Genomic DNA, 23,179 nt, shown 5'->3' with positions numbered 1-23,179 from the left:
ACAGGTACATTATTTTTAAAACATTATTCTCTAAATCTCACTGTATAATGGCTGTTTGCTGAGCATCCACACGGTTTTGAGTATTAAAAGTACTGTAAATAAACCTACATCATAAATAAAGGCATGGGATTTAAATAGAACATTTTTTTATAGAATGCACTTGACCACACACATTTTAGTATCTGCCTAAGATTCTGAAAGCTACTCCTACATATAGAAGGGCCAGGTAATATTGGCAATATATTATTACAGGTTGATTATTAGATATAATTGGGATGTTTATGGGTGAAAAGGACTCCTGGGAGACTCGCAGGTAGAAAGGACTAAACACTGCCTTTTTAGGAAGTAGTATGAACAGTGGCTCTGGCAGACAATGGGGTAGCAACTGTTGGTTTGTCTTAGAGCATAAAGGGGGCAGGCTATCTGAGGAGGAGGCATAAGTTTTCAGATACTGGGACCACAGACATACTGCCAATGAGCAAGAACCCCCCCAAAACAGCAACACCCTTGACATCTTGCTCTTCCAGTGTTCTCAATAGTTCCAGATGCTCATAAACCTATACAGTTAATCTGCATCTCACAGCTAGTTTCTATTTCCTGCACTGAGAGACGAAATCATGCTTTATAAAAAGTAAGCCAAGAAGAAGAATAAGAACATATAAAATAAAAACAAACATTTAAGACTTTCTGAATACTGATTTGAAATATGAAACATTTGAGTCAGTTTTTGCACTATAATGAGTCAGTTTTTGTACTTTAAAGCTGTGTGAACAATTTGGGGGATTTTTTTTTCTAATGTGAAGTTTTAAACACATATGCACCAATGTCCTTTCATAGCAGTGTACTACTTACCTGCCATCTTCTGTGCCATTGATGTCAAAAGTCTCTCCATCTTTACTCCAGGACAGCTTCAAGGTGTGCTTCAAATGTGAGTCGCATTGGCTTTCACAGTGTAGTTCGAGCACGTGTGACTTAGGGATGCGAGGATTCTTTGGGGAAACCTTCAGCTTTGTAGCATCTGCATGTTGTCCAGTCAAACAAAGGTCTTAGTTAGAACTGCAGAACACAGCTCACCCTGTTATTAAATGTCTACAATCTTACCAATCAAAGTTGTCACAACACTGTCAAATTTACATACAATGTGTCCCACTGTAATTTTCTACATTAATTTTCTAACATTAAACTGGAGAACATTTAGATGCAAGCACCACTTAATGTTAACAGTTTTCTTACCATTCCTTGATAAATTAAATAACTAAAGTAGGGACTAACAAATGTCTTTAGAAGTTGAAACTAATATAATTTTCACTCTGTATCATCCAGATATATTATAAGGAAAATTGATTTTAAATTCACATACTTATCAAATCAGAAACATAAGCTGAAATAAATGCTGAAGCCCTGACACACAAACATGGAGAATAAGACATAAACCATGTAAAAAGGAAGCCCGAACTTGTTTTCTAACTCAGAAGTACTCCCAGAGCTTAGGAGGGAGGACACTGTGGACAGTCAATATTTACTTGTGGCATTTCTTGTTGAATGAGTCAAGGAGCATAATAATAATTTAGGACAAAAGCAATTGTTACCATCAAAACGATGAAACTCAAAGATTAAAAACAATTAAAATAAAACCTCAACTGAAGCCTGAGTCTATTGGCAGCTGAAGAGGAAATGCTGTTGACAAGGATGTTTTTAGTTTAAAGAGAACAAGGATAGCCTGTCCAAGCTTTTTATTTTTTTCTGAGATCAAACTTCTATGATTTTGTTAAATGTTCATACAAAATTGGTGCTTGGTAATACCTCAAGTTCACTACTTGAATAAAACATAGATCTGAAAATGTACCCAAATAGGAATTTCTTAAGCTATTGATAGTCATCTACCACCATCAATACACCACCACCTGCTAAGATGGCCCGAATCCATGATCACACCCTGTCATACAATGAATAGTCTCTCAGATGCAATGCAGGTGGCCTTTGAAAATTTGTCAAAGGAACTTTAACAGGTGCTCAAACTTAAACAACACTGTTTTGTCTGAGAAGACAAAGAGAAACTGAACTCATGTGAGAATTCATTAAAGCAAAAGCAAAATAACAATACTTCTAATATCCAAGTTGGCTGTGATGACAGCTTTTCCCATTGCGTTGTCTACCCAACAAGAGTACGATCCTGCATCTTCTTCAGTGGTTCTGTAAATTTCCAGTGTGCCGTTTTCATGGGTATGGTACCGACTACCTTCAAGGGGATGTGCTTCATCAGCTACTTCCCTGTGGAGATGCAGAGATGAGTCATTTTTGATTCGGACACAATTTTGTACTCTTTAGATACTGTTCACTGACATAATCCAGGTTTAGATCTTCTTAGGGTGCTTGCTAGAGCATCTGAAATGTTCTTGTAGATACTGATTTTTCTCTTAGAACTATCCAGGTTGTGTTATCAGAGCTGACCAACAGACTATAGCTAAAAGAAACCGAATTCCTTCCTTGTGTAGTTGCCTCTGTCTTTCTCATAGCTTCCAGCACTGCTATCTGTGTGTCCTCAAAGCTTAATAAATATTTTCTGGCTTATGTATGGTGAAGTCCTTAGTTAATGACTGCTTCCAGTTAGCAAATGCGAAAGCTAGTAATTGAAACAGATAATGAACCTTCCCAACCGCCTGCTGTCCTAGGAGAACATTGGTCATTCAGACATATTGCAAGGCAGGAAGTCTTGCCTCTCCTAAGGACATGCATTACACTTACCCTATCAACCTCAGGCTCATTTTCTCCCACATTCATCCATTCTCCAAGCATTTTATGTCACAGCCTGATTAACCCTGTGCATGTCACAGTAAGTGATTGCTTGTGCTCACAATTGCAGAGGACCAATGGGCCACTGGCACAGGTTTTACAAAGTGAGGGCTAGCCTGAGAAGTGCAAGGGACTTGCCTCAGATGCAAAATCCAAAAACACTTCAGAAATCAAGATAAACAATATTTTAATCAAATATTTTGAAAAGTCAAAACCAAAGGCACACGGTGGAAAACACATCGCAAGTGAATTATACGGGTTGTGACTCTGATCTTGCATAGCCTGACCTCACTGCTTTATTCCTACTCCAGGCCCTGTAGAAAACTAACTCAATAATGTCACAGTAAAGTAACCAAACTTTGTAGTAAAGCAACTAACACAGCAGATGCTTATGGGGATATGTTTGGACTTAAACAACAATAACATTACTAAAATCAAAATGAATGTTAGCAAAGTCTTAAGCATGTTTGTAATTGATAAATAAGATAAATAATCAGACCACCCAGAAGCCACAGCAACCCTTAGACAGATCCATCATAAACAAAAATAATTTTAAATTATATTAGCAATTATTTTAATTCTTTGTTTGCTTTATTAACACAAATGGCTTTGTATATTTCTTCATTTAAAAATGCAGAATTCTAGTCAGTGTTTTTAGGAGGGATGAGTAATTAAATCTCTTTCTTTATTCTCAAAGCATTGGCTGTCTGTAGCAACAACACAGATACAGTTCAGGCTGCCAAATGGTGGCTCAAGAAACCCCCCATCCATTCCCTTAATGGAAGAGCAAGTCATCTTACCAGATCACTGTGGCCTTGGGTGAAGCAAAGTACTCGCAATGTAAGAAAGCACTATACCCAAGCACGGTTGCATAATTTTCTTCATTCTTAGTTTTTATCAGTGGGATAACATCTAGTCAGAAATAAAGATAAGATTTTAAACTTTCTGTAAGCATTAAGTATAAAGGACATTTTCTATATCCTTGACATGGTCATAAAAATAGAAGATGGCTGAACATTTCAGTTTATATTCCTGAATATTTGAATATTATCTAAAGCCAGCACATTCTCAAAACATAACTAAGCCTGAGGTCTAATGTCTCCATATAAAGTGAACCATATTTTAATCTTCTTCCCCATGTTTTATGTGTCAAAAATTCAGTTGGAACTTCAAAATGGAGAGATATCTCAGTCAATAAATTTCATTTCCCCAAACCTATGTTTAAAACAAAATTTAAAAGGCATAAAATTGTAATCCTGCACATGGAAATCAAGAAACAAGTATCCCTGATGCTGTTTGGAAAACAATTCAAGGTACTTCATAAGTCCCAGATCTGTGAAGTAGCTTGTACCAGAGTAATGTTACCTGAGGTTGTCCTCTGGCCTCCACATGAACAACACATGTGCATTCCCACACTGAATTGAATAGACACACCATATAAAATAGCTCATACATATGACTATAAGTTTGAGCATTTCCTTTGTCAAATAGCAGATGAAGTCAAGACTCAGGTATGCTCACCTACAACATCAATGTTTGCACTGGCAAGGATGGTTCCATGGATATTTGAGGCTTCACATTGATATACAGCAGTATGATTTGGTTGTAGATTTATAAAACTGATTTCTCTGGGGAACATAACATCACCAGGAAATGGATGATCTGAAAGATAAGAGAGAATGTCAGCATGATAAAGAACAGAGTATAAAATATTTATGAAACATTTATTAAATGTGTCACACAAAATCTATATTTTAAGACCAGTTTAGGGTGAAAAATACTTCACTAAAGTCATGTCTTCACATTTTGCTCAAATCAACACAGGCACCATTTCAGAGCATTCTGCATTTGCATTCTCAAGTTATGCTTTCACATAATATTACCAGAGCCCAGGTTGCCCTACAGCTCATTTCATTTTTGTATCCCTGATCAGAATAACTTTGAAGGTTACATGTTTGACATCTGAGTCCTACTGTGAGAGGACTAACTTCAGCATCTGCATCTAGATGTTACCCCGTGAATAGCAAAATAATAGAGCCTAACTGGTCCCAGTTTCTCTCTTGACAACATTTTTTTCTGGTTCCTTTTCCCTCTTTTTTTCCATTTTTGGATATATGCCATTATTTTGTGTGCTTTACATAGTCATTTAGCCATTTCAAGTACATAGTTCACCAGTCTTAACTCTTCTTTCTTTCTTTCTATCTTTCTTTCTTCCACCTTTCATCATTCACTCCCTCCTCCTATTCATGTTCTTCTTGAAAGTAGTTGCCATTTCTACAACATTTTAACAACAAAATCCACCCTACTTTCTCTGATGATCTCCTTTTTTTATTGTCTGGTTTCTGAAGTTACTCCAGGGTATTTACTCACATCTGAAGATGTGGAATTAGGAACCACAGATGGGAAAGAATATGTGGAGTTTATCCTTCTGGCTCTGGGTTACTTGACTAAATATCACATTTTCTAGTTACATCTGTTTACCCCAAATTTCATGTCTCTGTTTTCATTATGGATGAATAGTATGACTTTGGTATATATGTACCATATTTACATCATCCACTTATCAGTTGAAGTACATTTAGTTTGCTTCCATTTCCTATCTATTTGTGAACTAAAGTCTGTTGTGCGCTATTACAATAACATTCTTGCAATAAAGCTAGCTTTAAATCGGAGTGTGGAGCTAACCACTAACTGATCAAAATTAAATACAGAGGTTCTGGAGGACTGAAACAGATGGGGAGACAGGAAGTGGTAAGGCTCTTAGCACTTTTTGGATAGAGTAACAAGAGATAAGAGGTCACTGGCCACTTCTCCGCCATTTTTTCTGCCACTTCTGTGATGACTCAGGTTCTTATCCTGATATCTGACTCCCAATTTTTTTATTGGTAAGAAATAATTAGATGCATCAGAGGTCAGTCTTAGAAACATGTTTAATCCCTGAATAGGTTCAATATCTTGTATTTATATGTCCGTTCGTGTGTGTGTGTGTGTGTGTGTGACACTAATGACTAAAGAACTTAAGAGGGAATGTCCGACAAAAATTTAGAGGGAAATGCTGTAATTACGTTTTAAACAAATTTTAAAAACACATTAAACATACCACTATTGGTCAAAAATGTAATTATCAGCTGGAGCCAAAGAATCCCACTGGGTATTGCCCATGGATTATGACACTGTCTCTGCTCATAACCAGCTATATCAGCATTTACAAGACTTTATAAACATCACTTTCATATAAAATGAACATCCTATACAGCATCTGTCAACAGTTTGGGCTCTTGCTTTGACACAACAGAAAGGAAGAACATTTAGGGCTAGAATTGTTGAGTGAGGGACTATTGTAGAAATTATAGTGTAAATGACATTAATAAATAGTGTCTTTCTCCTTGTCTTTCCATCATACAAGAAAACAATTGCATTAAACTTCATGGTATGAGAAATAAGAACTGTTACATAGTGTCAGACTTTTCTACACATTCTCTTTTTTCTATTACTAGAACCATAATACATGCATTCCTTCAGCCAGCTGTGAAGTCTGTAACTGTGCAGATGTATGGTGTGCTATTAACACCCAAAGAGCAGGCATAACAAAGCAGTGAGTAAATATTTGTGGAAACATCTGTAAAAAGTACAAAAGATGACATTTTGTTCATGGAAATTCCGTCAGTAGACAGAAATATAGGTTCTGAGTTTCATTCACAGAACTATGACTATGTTCCTCAAGTAGAAAAACAAAACAAAACAAAAACACCCAGATGTGAATAAGGATGGGGACTTTGAGTTAGAGCAGTTAATGCTGTTATTCAGGTGGGCCCCAAGTAACTACACTGCTTCTTGGAAATCAGACACTCCTGTCTGGCTATAAAAACCAGAATGATGTAACCAAGAGAATATGCCCATGGTCACAATGATGTCAACTGTGAAGATGGAGGGAGCCATAAGTGAAGATTGCAAGGCAGCCTGTAATAACTGAAAAGGAAATGGAGATATAAATTAAAAATGACACAGGGTCACAAAGGAGAATGAAAGTGAAAACTACTTTGATTGCACTTTGATTTCCTTGCAGAGAGTCTTGCATTGACCTCCTAACTTTCAGAGTTACACAACAGAAAAAATTGCACTGGTTCCAGTTATCAAACTTCTGTGAGTTTGTTATAGCAACATAAGAAAGCTAATATAAACAAAACTTTGAGGTAATTTATCAGCTACCTCTTCAGGACTAACAAGATATGTAGCCTTTCCAAGACAGAAATCATAAAGGACACTATGAGGAATTATTAAGTTACTAATGGCTGGCTTTCTTTATTCCTCTACTATTATACAGGCTGGGAAAGCTAATCTTGTCACCCCTGTGTCCCTCCTTATATCACAGGCCCTAAGGCAGCTTTGAATAAACACAGGATTACAAAAGAACTAAGACCAAATCCTCATGTATGGTTGAAAATCAACTAACCCTTATACAGCTCTGCTTCAGGGAATGTGTATGGGAAATTCACAATACACTACATATTGTCAAAAGATAATTGTTCTAAAGTCTAAAGGTAACACAACTTTTAACAGTTATCTACCAATATATACCAGTCCTGACATAATCCCAGGATTCTTTCTAGATGATTTTCTTTCATATGATCAATGAGAAGAAGGCAATAATATTGGAGAACATTCTACTCAAATTCACTCTTTTCTAGGTTCCTTTCTTGTATTGAGTCTTCAAGTAAATACTCTAATTCTCATGAGTCTCAGCCATTGCCTATGAAAAGTGAAGAATAAAGAAATCTGTTTTTCACCAGGTGGTGGTGGTATAAGCTTTTAGTCCCAGCACTTGGTATGCAGAGGCAGGTGATCTCTGTGAGTTCCAGTCCAGCCTGGTCTACAGAGCTAGTTTCAGGACAGACTCCAATGCCATAGAGAAACCATGTCTTGAAAAGCCAACAGAGAGAGAGAGAGAGAGAGAGAGAGAGAGAGAGAGAGAGAGAGACAGACAGACAGACAGACAGACACAGAGAGAGATAGACACACACACACACACACACACACACACAGAGAGAGAGAGAGAGAGAGAGAGAGAGAGAGAGAGAGAGGGATCTGTTTTCTGTTTTTCCAGGGTTCTCTCAAAAATACTGGATGCCCTCTCTGTGGAAAAGGTGACAACCACTGTATTCACTTTGCTTAATTCTGAAATGACTCATAAGCAACATGACTTTCCAAAAGTATATGTCCAAAGAGATTTCCAATCCTGTCAGCATCATATGGTCACCTTGTCACATGCAGTAGAAGAAAGTTGTGGTAACAGCACAGCCTGTTTCCCCCACTGGTTTCAGTACTTCCTAAGTCACCTGTGAGCAGCGCTATGTGAATTCCATCCGCTAACAAGTCCATTAACTCTACACTACCACTATGACAACCTGACTGGCCTGAGGCCTCAGTGTCTTGGTGTCTTTCACCTTCTCGCAGTCACAGAGATAAAGGCTTCATTCAAAGACCAGAAAATCCCTTTAACAATAAATTACAAGTGTTGGGAATACAGCTCAGAGTAAAGATCTCCCAGAGTTTGCCATTGCATAACCCTAAAGCTGCCTTGCATTTGAACTTTACATTCTCCTCAATACCTAGCTATTTCCTATGTACAAATTTCTCAACATGACTCCTTCCAACTTTATGTATTTTTATATGTTTATAACTCATTGAATCCAATTAGTGCTGTATGTATTTACATGGGTGGACCCTACCCACTAGAGCAGTTAGTGCTGTCTGTATGTGCATGGGTGGGAATTTAACCACTGGAGCATAAACAACCTACCGGTGGCCACACACCAAAAGAAAAATGGCTCCTCCTTTGGCATCCATCAAAAACCAATAACCCCTCTTTTGTTATGAGTAGTTTTCCCACTGGTCTGGTCCCTCAACAGTGCCAGCCCCAAATGACACACAGAGACACTGTATTAGATACAAAATTGTTGATCAGTTACTAGTTTCTTATCGGCTAGCTCTGTCTTAACCCATTTCTATTAATCTAAGTTTTTCCACATGGTCTCATCTTACCGGAGAGAGGGCCCGGACCTCCGTTCTCTCAAGTCTCTACATGTTGACTCCTCCTTACTTCTTCCTCTCTCCTCCTAGTCTCCTAGTCCTGCCTATCTTGTTTTCCCATTGGCCAACAGTGATTTATTCATTAACCAATAAGAGAAACATATTTACAGAATGACATCTCCTCATTGTGAGGTGATGCCTCACAAACCACTAACACTCACTCATGCTGGAGTTTTGACTGACAAATCTCTTATAGTTAATAATACGTGCTGAGAGTTCATGAGTACAATGCCCATGTCACAGCTAGAAGACATCTCACTCCTCCCATTCTGCAACCTTTAGTTGCCTCAGCTTTCTCATCTGTGCTATTCTGTGAACCACAGAGGGGAATACAGATGTCTCAGTTAGGGCCATGGACCCACAGCTAATTATTCTCAGCACTTTGTCTAGTTATGGGTCTCTGTATTGACCACTCTACCACACACAGAAAGTTCTCTGACCAAGGTAAAAAGTAGCCCTAATCTGGAGGTTTCACATCTGGCTGCCAGGGCGGGTCCTTAAGGCTCTTCAATATCAGGTCAGGAGGCAAGCAACAGGGAATAATTCCTCACTCTCCTCTACCCATCTGCTGTTGGTTGTTGTTATGTGCCAGATCCTGTGCAAAACATTCTTTGAATGATGTTTTCCTTGAATCGCATAACAAACCCACAAGTCACTGCTATTTTCATCTCTGTTTTGCTTCTGAAGAAACAGTTTTCAAGAGGATATGTCACACTCTCAGTCACACAGCAAGCAAATGTTAGCATGGCCATGCAAGCACAGGCCGTGTGGCTCCAGAGTTCATAAACCTTCAGAGACCTCTGCAGATAAATCATGGTCGGAGATAGCTAATTCATCTCCTTCAGACACTACTAACTACCATTGCTTTCATTCTGCAGCAGAGAAACTTTGGCTTAGGGAATTCATTGATAAGGTTGAGGCCATAGAACTGGGAAGAGTCACAGCCTAGCAAGGACTTAGGTTTGTGAACCACAAGGAGGCTTGCCTCATTGGAGACCAGGGCAAAGGAATAAAAAGGGAGACACATACTTAATGTTCTTTTTCTTCATGGAGCTACTTAACCAGAACATAGCACACAACATAGGTTCTGTCCTCCTATAGCCCTGGTCCATTTCCATCTTTCCATGGTAACCAAATGTGTTATGTGGACAAGATTCAAGGGGATTTCCTAGAGTTGTCATCAGCAGTTCGTGAGCTGTTATCTCATGTAGAATTTCAGGTTTCCCATGTTTCCTGGACACAAAATGGAGGCACTGTGTGACCAAAGGATACTCAAAGCAAGGGTAGAGGCTAGGATTGGGATGTTGCAGAGGTGCAAGAGGTTTTAACTTCCAACTTATGGTTATCCTATCATTTTTGCTCATGGTCAGGAGCAAGTGTTGCTTTGTGTTAGGCCTTTTACAAATTTAGTCAGTGGAATTTATATATATATATATATATATATATATATATATATATATATTTAAGTTCCCCTGTGTTGGTTTCCATCTACCATATTGTGTTTTTTTGTTTTATTTGGGGGGGGGGGCAATGCATTATGCTAATAAATCCCATCCAGTCTACTTCATACATCTCCAAACTGTCTGATGACATTCTATCCCATACAAATACAATTTCTGTCTTCCCTACCATGGCACTCTCAGGTATTTTTAGTTTGTTTTTAACTCACTTTCAATCGGGAAGCCATTGACTCTCCATTTGATCGTGGGTTGAGGTTCTCCTTCTGCTTCACACAACAAGATGCCACTGCTCCCCGTGCTGTACACTGCACTCTGAGGTTTCTTTTTCCAGCGTGGAGGCTCTGAATACAAAACAAAGAGATTTTCAGAAAGTTTATAGCTAAAGACCCACCATTGTAACTGCCTGCATTTCTACTATTTACCAGCAGAGGGCAGACACCACAAAGTATTCCATAACAGCTGTATTGGTTAGGCTCTGCAAAGCAATGTGGGCAAATTATTGTGTGTGCCCCACCCCTCTCTCTCTCTCTCTCTCTCTCTCTCTCTCTCTGTGTGTGTGTGTGTGTGTGTGTGTGTGTGTGTGTGTGTGTGTGTACTTACATTACACTTTGAACAAGTATATAAATCAACATACTAAAAATATACAACGGCTTTAGCTACTTAACTATACATTTCACTAGTGGAAACATGAGGGAGGACTAAACAGATGGTTACTCATTTAGAACTGGCTACTATTTCTACTCAAGCTGCAACAAAGTAGCTGAAAATGTTAGTATAGAAGAAATATACTCCTAGAGCTTTTTAAATAACAATAAAATTTGCAAAACCTTGCTTCTTGATTATTGACTATAGCATTTTTATTGCCCGTCTATACCAATTTCCTTAACTTATCAACTTGGAAAACATAATTTGCTAGGGATGTTCTCCTTTCAACAGGGCAGGGAAGGGACCTGAGAAGAACATTTGACTTCTTGTTTTAAAACAAAGCAGGAATAAACAGAAATAAATGATCTCTATCTTTTGACACATAAAACTTAAATGTGTAACTCTAATTGAAGAATCAAAATAAGCAAGACAAGTGTCTTCAGTTCAAACATTTCTGTTATATTTTGTTACTATCAGAATAACACTATGTCAACAGTGAATATAAGACTTGAAGTGTGCGGGGTTATTATTATTATTATTGTTATTATTGTTGCTATAGGTGTTTTGCCTGTATGTATGGCTATGTACCACATACTTGGATGCCTGGTGCCTCTAGAGGTCAGAAGAAAGCATCAGACTCATTGGTTGGAGTTACAGACAACTGTGAGCTACCATGTTGATGTTGGGGTCTAAGCCAGTGCTCTTAACCACTAAGTCACTTCTCCAGGCCTACTTGCATGATTGATGATTATTCCCAGAAGTGCCTTAATATAACTTTGACATTGTAATTCCCATTAACTTTAGGTTAGTCAAGCTCCCCCAAGAACTGCAGATTTCTGTCTTGATTCAAAAAGGAACCTTTTAGAAGATATGATTATGTACACAGGAAAACCCCAAATTTTTCAAAAAGAAAACACATAAAGAAATAATTCTGGCAAGTCTATGTGTTTTCAAGAGACATGCCTCCAGAGTCTCCTCACAGGATGTGAACTTAACTATTAATTTCCATGTCAAATACCTGTGCTCAACAGATTGAAAATATTGAGATACTTAGCATAAAGTAGAAAGGTCTAAATTAGAACTCTAGATCACTTTCTGAAGGGAAGGGTGCCTTTATGACATTATTACTTTAAAGATGTACTTTTATTTGTGTTGGGGGTGAATGTGTATTAGTGGGTACCATCTCAACATGTGTGTTGGGAACCACCTCGGTTCCTCGTGGAGAGCATCACAAACTCCTGACAACTGAGACTTCTTTCTAGGCCCTTTCCTTTTACATGTTTTTTGTTTTGTTTTGTTTTGTTTTGGTCTTTCTATACAGCCATAACACAATACAAGATGTGCAAATTCCCCAGAAAACCCAATGAACATGCAACCCATTGTGTACGTAGCAGAAACTATGACTTTTCCTTTCCAAGTACATAAAAATAAAGGTCCTGTAATGAAAATATTCTATCATTCCCCTTGTATAAGAAAAAATCGATTTTCCAATCACTCTTCTTAGCACAAGAATTTCATTAACCTTTGTGTGTGTGTAAAGATATGTTATTATTAGGATCAAATGAAGAGGTGAGGTATCACCTCATCCAACCTTTGACCTTACAGAAATAATATTGAGCTTTGGAGAATTCATCTGACTTTTTTCCAGGCTCATCTGTGAAAGAACCCTTATTCCGTGTTCCTGCCACTCCACAGATCTCAGATCAGAGTCGAGCCTCTGGGGAAACAGCAGAGAGTTAGAAAGCTATGGAGACAGTTCTCCACCCACTAACATCTTACACATAGAACTAGGAGTTAAGGCCAGTTCAGTCATCTAGTTGAGTCCTTGCATTTCCAAAATCCCCACCCCCATATCTATCAACTGGCTCTTGAGGTTTCAAACGTTTGGTTGGAACTATCACTCTACTTTAGCCAGGTCCTGCTTCATAGGCTTTAAAAACCCATCCACATTCCTGTATATGGTTCTCTCCCTTTTTTCCCCTTAAGTTCTGGTTTGAACAGAAACTTGAGAGACACTTAAAACCTGGCTATGACTGCCTTACACCCAGCCTAGGCTCAGACTTTTGCCTTTGACTAGTTGAATATTCAGCTGTTCAATACTGAAGTCAACATTGAATGTCCTTAGACAAGTGATGTCTGAAGAACCAAGACTGAAGCTTGCTGTTTTCTTTCTTCCTGCTGTGGCACAATGTGTAGCTCAGAATAGATGTGTAGAGTGGGTTCTTAGGTAGAACTTAATAAATATCTGAAGACTTTAGTGGAAAAGAGATTTAAAAAAAGAAAAAAAAAACCAAAACCTAAAATGCCTTGGGTGGAAAATAATCCTTGCTGTCTTGTCATTCACTCTCCTATGACATAGGAGAACATTAAAGAACATATTGGTTAACTGCTACATGGTTCACAAAAGACATTATCATTGTCCTGTACACAGTATCTTGATGAGAAACTAAGGGTGACTGAGATTCAGGGCCATAGGACCAGCAGAAGATTACCAAAGTTCACTTCACACATCTGTGGGATGAGTAAGATTTAGTCAAGTAGATTACAGGTGAGACTAAAGATAAAGGAGATGATGGGTAAACCTGAAAGTGTAGGGGAAGAAACTACTGGGTACCATTCTTTTATCCACCTGCTTAGCATATGTGGTAGCTGATAAAAAGGTTCACCCAATGGGTCATAATTGTAAACTAAATGCAATACAGAGATGCCAAAGCATGAATCTTGACAACATTATAAGAAATCTAACAATGTTTATCATGAGACCAAAACTGGAATTTTGATATCTATGAAACATGTAATGTAATAGACATTTTCTTAGTATAGCAGGGAGTCCTCTACTTGCTATGTAGCTAAGAATGACCTTTAACTGCTGATTCTCTTGCCTTTGCATCCCAAGTGCTGGGAATATAGAAGTGCACCACAAGGCTCAGAGTATGTGTGCTGGGGATTGAAACAAGTGCTTTGTGTACATTAAGAAAATGTTCTAGTAACTTCTTAGGAAAAATTAATAGTTCAAAAAAACCTATTGCCCCTGGTGTCAATGATTTGGCTGAGTTTCAGTTCATGGCTTCTTTTAGATACTGAAGGGTACAATGAATAGAATTAAGAATTGCAAAGATGTGCAAAAAATGATTCATATTATATTTCTAAAATTCAACAATCTCTGAAATGTTTCTAAAGTGTGCAACATAAAAATTGTTGGTGAGGAGTTATATATATATATATATATATATATATATATATATATATAATGAGTTTAAATGTGACTGAAATTCAGATGTCTGGAATTTGTTCCATATGATACTATTGTGTATCTTTTTTCTTTTATTAGCATTATTGCTAATATTATTTGAGTGTGTGTCCACACCACAGTGTACCTGGGCAGATAACTTTATAGAATCAGTTCTCTCCTATTATCTTGTTGTAGACTCCTTAAATATAATTCATGTTTGCTTCAAGACACTTTTTACTCACCAGGCCATTTCACTGGTCCTTACCACACCTCTCCTTACAATATAAATAATAATCCATATTGTAGGTGCCCAGAAAATGTGGTTACATCTAATTTAGACATAACAGCTATTTTTCTCATGAAAATATGGTATTTTACTTGCAATCTGGTAACATATTTAACATGCAGCAGTTTAAAGTACAAGCTCTTCAAATTTCAGTTTCATAATAGTGAAGAAAAATCGTAAACAGTAAAGAAAACAAACTATGGTCACACACGATATTTTCATAATGGGCTAGAATCTCACAGGACAAGATAGAACTACTTTTTCACCATATGATAGTCCTGATTTAATTTGGCATTCTAAATAAAAAGAATGAAAAGAAAGAGGAAGATACAAGGAGACAAAAGAAAATGTAATGAAGATAAATTCATCTCTCCTGAATTATAGTTTTCTCACTCTAGGAAGGAAAAACTCTTCTTAGAACACATTTCTTGAAGACAGTCCAGTGTCCCATGCAGGTGTAAGGAGAAGGTGAGATCTTCTTCTGAGTGTACAGTTAGTATTTTCTCACAAGAGCAAAATATTTTAATGTTCTTCACAAAACAATATTTACATCTCAGCATCATTAATACCTCTTTTACAAATAGTGAAGATAATTTGTTCGAGAAACCTATATCCATTTGTAACCCTACAGTCAACACTTTAAGTTGTATGATTAATTTTACTTGTATAATATTTTTTGCAACATTTGCAATTCTTTTGAAAGCTTTGGTCTTAATAGTCAAGAAAACCGAGGCCAGATTGTTAAAATATTCAGCTACCGTAGCAACACAGCAGCCATCTGGAAGGATTTCTAACAGTCAGCAACTCGGAGTAGAATCGGCTAATAATTATGTATGTCTGGAAAGAGAGAGAGAGAGAGAGAGACAGAGAAACAGAGAGACAGAGAGAGTGAGGGAGGGAGCTTGAGAAGGGCTGGGGTTTGGGAAAATATCCCCATCACAAGATATAGCAACATTATATTCAAGAGTAAAATAATGTCTAAAATTATAGTCATGCCTTTTATACTTTTTGGAGTGTCTTTTTTAATTATTTTAATTTATTTAATTTAATTATATTGCTAGATGTCCATCTTAATGTCTAACATTGAGTTCTCTCCAATCAGGTTTTGTTTTTTTGAACCGAAGAAAATAAATTTCTTTTTTCCTTTTATTTATTTTTTTTTTTTAAATTTTCTGTTTTCGCCTTGACTAAGAAAACAATATAGGAGTTGGGAAATTGTGTTAGTCCCAACAGGAGCATGACTCAGTCGATTACTGTAATATTTATGTGTGAGTGAAATTTGTGCTTTGTCTCTTTTCCAGTACTTAGAAAAACTAAAAAGAAAGGAAGGAAGGAAGGAAGGAAGGAAGGAAGGAAGGAAGGAAGGAAGAAAGAAAGAAAGAAAGAAAGAAAGAAAGAAAGAAAGAAAGAAAGCAGGCCATTTACTGAAGTGCTCTTTGCACTAACTGAATCATTAAGGCATGAACTTCACCAGAGTATTTGTGGAAAATACAGCTCCAGTTCATGAACCAAGAGCCTGGGAGAGATGATTATCTTCCATAGTAAAGCTAACAAGGCACTAAATAAGTACAAATATACATTGTAGAGACTATTCCCTCCATTCATCTGATTGATACCATTAAGTAAATCACAGAAAACAAAGCAGTGACCAGACCCACAGGAAGCAGTCAGTGTCAATCAAATTACAGCAGGGTCAGGCAATCTCTGTTTCTGTACTGTAGGCATAGCCAGGATTTCCAATTTCTGTGGCTGCTACTTCATGAGAGTGATGTCATCATCACGTACTTATTCTTATATTTTTGGCTGTGAGCCTAGCCTTTAACGGCCGAGCCATCTCTCCAGCCCTATCACATGCTTCCTCTTAATTTACAGTTCAGTTTTTATGGTCAAAGGTAATGTGTTTTGGTACTATTTGATAAAAATTAATAGTTGCCCTATGGTTTCTTCATATTTCTCTGTAAGTGGTAATACCAGGGTACAAAACATGGAATGCCAGAGTAAGCATAACATTAAGACAATTCATTTGATTCCATCATTTCTTTGACAAAGAATGAAAGGAATAAAAAATGAAGCCTAGTGATCATGAGAAAGGCAGTTGAGTGACAAGATTAGAAAGCACTCCAAAATTTCTTTCAGTGTCCTTGCAATAATGTTTGATTTCACAATCATGACCTCATTCATGAGCATTGTGTGTGCATTATAATAAAAATAATTTCATGCAATAAAAGCTTATAGGAGGGTAGGTTTAATGACCATTTAAATAGACCCTGGAAGTGGTGTTAGTCCCTAACATAAGCTCCCTTCTTAACATTTGTCACTGATATATGGTTTGCAGAGATCAATTACAAACCTGCTTAATTAAGTATAGTGTTACTCAGTGCACACACTACAACAAAAACTCTAATGATCAACTTTGACACATACATAGTTGAGGTAAAGGTCAGTGAATTGTATACATGTACTTTTCTCTTTGAAGCAGAAATGTAAATCTTAATGGGGAACATACCTTGTACTATGATATGAAAATCATGACTGGCTTTTCCCAACAAATTGCTAGCTGTACAGCGATAATTTCCTTTGTCACGGTAGGAGATGTTTTCTATCTTCAATGTCTTCCCATAATTTTCTTTTGTTTCTCTTCCCTTTGGTAATTCACTGCCAGGTTTGCTCCATTCAACCTGTGGAGTTGGTCTGCAAGAGGTAAGATGAAAGCTTTGATAAATAAACAGCAACTATACACAGTCCCTCACCTATTACCATGTTGCCTTACATATTCACTGAATTTTCTCAGCCTTACCAATGGACACACCACCACAGGATGCATAGGGTTGAATGAGCATGTTTCATTATATGTTCCTTTGATGGGATACCCCCTACGAATATTGTCCCTTCTATTAAGTGAGCTAACTCCACATGAGTGCTGAATCAATGAAGCTGGATGCAAGATGAATAACGGACACCCAAATAGCTAATATTACAAGACATTTCTCAGGTGTGAAACTCTCCCTATGGTCAGGGATCAACATATCCCCTTCCCTGTGTGACTTCCAACATGACACAGTAGACTCCAGCAGCCAGCAGAGGAAAACCACAATTTCCCATTGAATCCTAATGAAGCCAATTTTGGCTAAAGAGGCTTGGGAATGGAGCCAAGTACATGGGCTGCATGAAGGAGTAGTTCTCTCATTATGGGCAGCTGGAAGCAACCAGCAAAGACCTTGCTTTTCTGCTTCATGGTGAACAGAGGGAAGGAGACAAGAACTCGGAATCTCCCTAATTCAAGAGCATGAGGGAGATGGGCACACTAGATCAAAACAAACTAAAGCCAAACCAAAAGGTAGCAATAACCTCATCATATGCCAACACTTTTTTTTAACCTTACAATGAAGGGAAAGTGGAGCATGGGCCAGGACAAACAGTTTGTAGAAAAACCCTTTCTAAAACTGAGGGTGGAAAAGTGACCTCTTATGACACTCTGACTTTATAATGGCATTGATAACCAACTATAAATGGGCACAACTTTGTTTTATCCTCCTACAAGATAGGAAAACACATAATTCTGTTATTTACTATATTCCTAATTACTACTTTGAGAAGTCTCAAAGGGTGAGCTACCTTACTGCTATCATTTTAGCAGCATCAAATTGAAGTTCCAAGAAGCTAACTAAATAACATTTCTTGAATTCAAAACTTACATATTTCTTGGTTGTTTCTATTTAATTTTTTGCGTTTGAAAGGAACCCATCCTTCCTCACATGTTTGTGGACAATTATTATAATTTTATGTGAGTGTTTTGTCTGCATGTATATATCTGTATTACACACACATCTGGTGACCATGGGGGCCAGAAGAAGACACTGGGTCCCCTAGAACTGGAGTTACAGATGGTTGTGAATGACCACATGAGTCCTGGGAATTGAATCAGGTCACCTGCAAGAACAGCCAGTTATCTTAACCATTGAACTAGATCTCAAGCCCCAATAATTAAATTATTATCTCAAATTGTTTGTTTCAGTTATTTAAAATTACTTCTTTACAAAGAAGATACATAACATAGTTAATTTTTAGGTAACACTATATTGCAGGTAAAGATGATTTTTTAAAAATAAACATCAGCTATTTTCTCTTAGGGTCATGGATTTGAAACAACAACCTGCTTTCTGACCAAATGCTGAGCATATGGCAAACTTCCTCAAAAAAATCAGCATTGCAGACAGATAGACACTTGTGGGAGTATATTGATTAGCTGCTGAATTCTAGAGAGCATGGCACCAAGCAGTACTTGGAGTCCCAATTTCCTACCTGCTTGCTTTTTATACCATCTGTCAAAATGGCAGTCTGCCAAGTGACAGCCCGCCCTGGACCTCAGTTCCTCCCAAACAGATTTTCATGAGTCTGTGCATCTTACTTTCCTCGAATTCTTCTTTGACTTCTGTTCTTTAAATCCTTCACTTGCCTAACACTCTTCACTTCATACAAGCCAATAAAATGATTTTAAATGAGAGCAACATGACACATCACAAGTAGGTGTGGTTTAAACAGCTAGAGCAATTTCTGTTATATTCTGGACAGTTCTGTTTTGTTTGCTTTCTTGTTTTGTTTTTAAGGAGAACTTGCTAGCAGAATCTGAACAAGGATAAGTTGAGGGGAAATGTGTTGTTTAATGATTTTTTTTTATACACCAACATACATTATTTCATAACTTTAATTATTTATGCCAGTTCTTATGTGAATAACTTTTCTTCTGATTCCTGATTAAAAATGTAGGTTCCACAGATACCATAGGTGCTTAAATTCATGATGAGCTGGAATTATTTCACAGTGTGAATTATTAAAACAGCACATTCTCCCTCACTGACTATCAGATAACAATAATGTGCACATCTTTCTCTCCTAATGAGAGTCAAAATATCATTTAACCCTTCCACATCTCCAGGAATCTATACATATGGAAGATACCCTGACATAAATAATATCAACATGTGTGTGGGGGGGTGAGGGGAAGGTGTAGGTGTGTGTGTGTGTGTGTGTGTGTGTGGTGTGTGTGTGTGTTGTGTATGGGGTGTGTGTGGGGTATGGTGTGTGTGTGTGTGTGTGTGTGTGTGTGTGTGTGTGTGTGTGGTGCATGTGCCAGTATGCTTACATGTGCATAAGAACACAGGCCAGAGGAGAGAGTCTGGTGTCCTTCTATGTCACTTGTCACCTTACTCCTCACATTGCTAGGGTTACAAATTTTCAGTCATGTCTGATTTTTCAGGTGCATCCTGAGGACTCAAACTTGGGTCCCCATGCTTGAACGGAAAGCATTCTTAACTAACAACACAAACACTTCTATTATCATTACTTGCTTAAATGTGTAATGTATGTAACCACCTCAGAGCACATGCTGTGTTCCTCACTGCTCTCCTTGTTTAAGCTGAAAGGGATCATTTGATTAAAATATGTTTGCATGCATTACACTTGGAAGAGTTTAAGGTTTGGGGACCCAAAATGGTTGAATGAGTCAGGATCCATTAAGTTTGAAATCTTTAGTATGACCTCTGTGGGCTTCATCTGCCTAGCCTGGAAGAGGGAATAATTGCAGCCAGGGAATGTTGGGAGGCAGCATGAGTCAAGGATGCACAGGATTACCATAATGGTTAGTGATTTCTATTTTTGTTAATCTAGAACACATGTGATTTTAAACTTCCTTGAGATACATATGACTTCCTTCAAAAACCTTTTTGAGAGTATTGTCTCCACTCAAAGGAAGACCAACCAGAACAAATAGTCCACCTCAAAACAATTATGAGGGGAAAAATTCTCTTTCTATGACAGAGCATTAAGAATCTGCATGCTGCAATGGCAAACAAGTCTCATGATGCCCGTGATGGGAGATGTCATTATGTATATTTGTTTCTCATACTGGTTAATGAATAAAGCACTGTTGGCCAATAGGAAAGGAAGATAGGAGGGACTAGGAGACAAGGAGGAAAGAGGAAGTAGTAAGGAGAGTCAGGATGGAGAGCCTGGAGAGAACAGAACCGCCATTCCTCCGCTCTCGGTAAGACCACGTGGAAATACATAGAAATGGGTTAATAATTAAGACAAAGCTAGCTGATTAGAAACTAACACCTGGCCAATAGCATTGTATCAAATACAGAGTCTCTGTGCATTATTTGGGGCTGGCGCGGCGGCGGGACAAGACTAGGCTGCCGGCAGGAAAAACCATACTCGTTACATGCCTGTTTTCTTTTTATGTGTGCATTCCCTGAGCTTCAGTCTCTACAAGACACACAAGACACACAAAGGGTTTTTTTTTTTTTTTTGTCAGTAGAGGATGATCTGAACAGATGCCAACCACCTCAGGAAGTAAATGAAGCATTCGTAGGCGAAGAGGGGAAAGAGTCCCTAACTTGTTTGCCTAACTCTCAGAGTTAGCCTGAACAGTGACAAAGCCTGAAAGAATTTAATTTCTACCACAAATAAACACATGCTGACACCAGGTGGTTAGCCACCAGTTACCTTCTCACATAAGAAACAGACCAGGACTAGAGAGGCGTTTAGCAGGTAGAAGCAATTACTGTCCTTACAGGTGACCTGGGTTTAATTCCCAGCATCCATGTAGTGATTCACAACTTCTGAAACTCCACTTCCTTTTCTTGACATTGTGGGCACTGCACACATGTAGTGCACACACATGCTTGCAGTCAAAAAATTTTGATGAATATAAAATGAAAATAAATCTCAAAAAAACCACACAGACATCAAACTTTCTCCATAGAGGTCATGTGACAACATATCAAATATAATTCATCACTGAACACTGGTGATTTAAGGCTTGCAAGTAACCTGGTTGGAAAGGGAAATGAGCAAAGCTTAGAGGTTGTACAATATTTAAAACAATTCCTTTGCTTCACAATCTACCTTAGAACAAGTCATTCAGACTTTTCAGTGAGTTATGAACAAAGGTGGATTTTATTTGTCACTTTTACTTTTAATAACTAATTAATGTAACACACTTTAATATCCTTCAAATCTTAGCTCATTAAAGAGACTCTCATTACTTGTAAAATCATTGAATCTCAAATTAACAAATTGGAAGATGAAATGTCTTTCTCCACAGCACTCCTGATGACAGACTGTTAAGTCAGTGGAAATACTTGTAGAAACAGGTAAACTCATATAACCGTGGTCCCAATCACATAAATGTATAATAATTGCTCAGCTAAGGCAAGTATTTTAGGAAATGACAACATGTCCTTAAGGTTTTGGTGGTAGAACTAAAACAGGGCATTGATCTTGGAGATATGAAGAATTAGTCAACCAGTTTTTGATGTGCTGTTACCCTAAATGTCATGATCTGCTTTTACACAGAAGGGAAAATAAAAATTAATAGAAGCCTTTGGAAATTAAAAAAAGAGAGTAGTGTAATGGCTGGCAGAAATGAAGAGATTCTAATAAGACTATCAAATTGATGAAACAATGAACCCCAAAGAAATGGGAAATTTCTCCTGGAATCACATGATGGAAGAAGGAAAAGAGGCTAGTCAGGGGAACTTGTTTCCCCTGGAATGACATTTCACACAATTCTTAACAAACTTGTCAGACCGCATTACAGGATAAAATTGAAATGCAGACAATGATTGATGAGTCCACTGTGGGTGGGACCACACCTTACAAGGATTTCTTCAATTCACACACCCTTAGACATTCATGTAAACTTTAGTCTCACTTCAGAATCAAGGCAGACCCAGAAGGGAACTCCAGATCCTTTTATTTCTCTTCAAAATATGGGCACATTGAATAAATCTTCTTTACTGTTTTTGTCTATTAATTTGACTCTTTTAATCAGCCTATTGAGAATGGGTAGCTCAACCTGGCTTGAGACACAAGTTGTGACCCCTCCCCCCCAAGTAAAAGAACAGTGGAGCTAGTGTCCTATACACCAGGAAAGAGAATAGAGGAGAAAGAAAACACAGTATTTAAGGACTTAAGGGCAGATGGAGTGACTACTAATGCACATGCTCTAAAGACAGCAGTAACACATCTTCTTTGTCTAGGTTTTACTTCATCTCTGCATTCCACAATAAACAGAGATACCTCTAAGTCATACGCAGTTGTAGCCTGAAGTTTGTATAAGGAAGCACAAATTTGTTTCTTCAGAGAACCTGAAAAAGGGTTTACATTTTTTAAAAATAGTAACTTAAGAACATGCGTGCAGCAAACGTTTTGACTTTGACAGATTTAGATGACCCCTCCAGGAAGGCATCAGTCTACATGTGGAGTGGAAGGGCTAGGATGGGAGGGTGGTCGGGGGCATGGGAAGGTGGAAGAGAGGGAGGGAGGGGCAGAGAGGGAACTGGGATCAATATGTAAAATAAGAAAAATAAAAATAAACAAATAAAAAACTGAAAAAACATGAAATGGAAAAAAAAACAAACAAACCAGAAAACACTGTATGGGAGAGGGCTGGGCAGGGGGCAGGGTACTCACAGTCCTTCTGCAAAACACTCAAGCAACAGGGTTTCCCCTTTGAGAACAATCATTGTGGATGAACTGCCACTCTGAGCAGGAGGCAAGAGAAGTTTGGGTTTCCTTTGCTTGATTGAATTTGCTGAAAAAGAAAGAAAGAAAGAAAAATAAAAAAAGAAGAGTCAATTCCCTCTCCGTTGATGATAGTAAACATTCTGC

The 23,179-nt window shown here is 37.8% G+C and overlaps 1 protein-coding gene across 1 annotated transcript in view; it reads right to left on the bottom strand.

Moving 5' to 3' along the window:
• The window catches only part of Chl1 (cell adhesion molecule L1 like), a 74,050-nt gene that overhangs the window by 29,798 nt on the left and 21,073 nt on the right, over positions 1-23,179 (bottom strand). The window contains exons 7-13 of the mRNA XM_051203475.1: positions 22,982-23,102; positions 17,013-17,197; positions 10,553-10,684; positions 4,315-4,455; positions 3,594-3,705; positions 2,105-2,271; positions 853-1,018 (exon numbers count right to left, since the gene is read on the bottom strand). Coding sequence (XP_051059432.1) covers positions 853-1,018; positions 2,105-2,271; positions 3,594-3,705; positions 4,315-4,455; positions 10,553-10,684; positions 17,013-17,197; positions 22,982-23,102 — 1,024 coding nt within the window. The remainder of the gene's footprint in view (positions 1-852; positions 1,019-2,104; positions 2,272-3,593; positions 3,706-4,314; positions 4,456-10,552; positions 10,685-17,012; positions 17,198-22,981; positions 23,103-23,179) is intronic.

The sequence above is a fragment of the Phodopus roborovskii genome, unplaced genomic scaffold (genome assembly GCF_943737965.1).
Source record: "Phodopus roborovskii unplaced genomic scaffold, PHOROB, whole genome shotgun sequence".
NCBI lineage: Eukaryota > Metazoa > Chordata > Mammalia > Rodentia > Cricetidae > Phodopus > Phodopus roborovskii.
The sequence above is the reverse complement of the archived record's forward strand: the minus strand, read 5'-3'. Positions and strand labels throughout refer to the sequence as shown.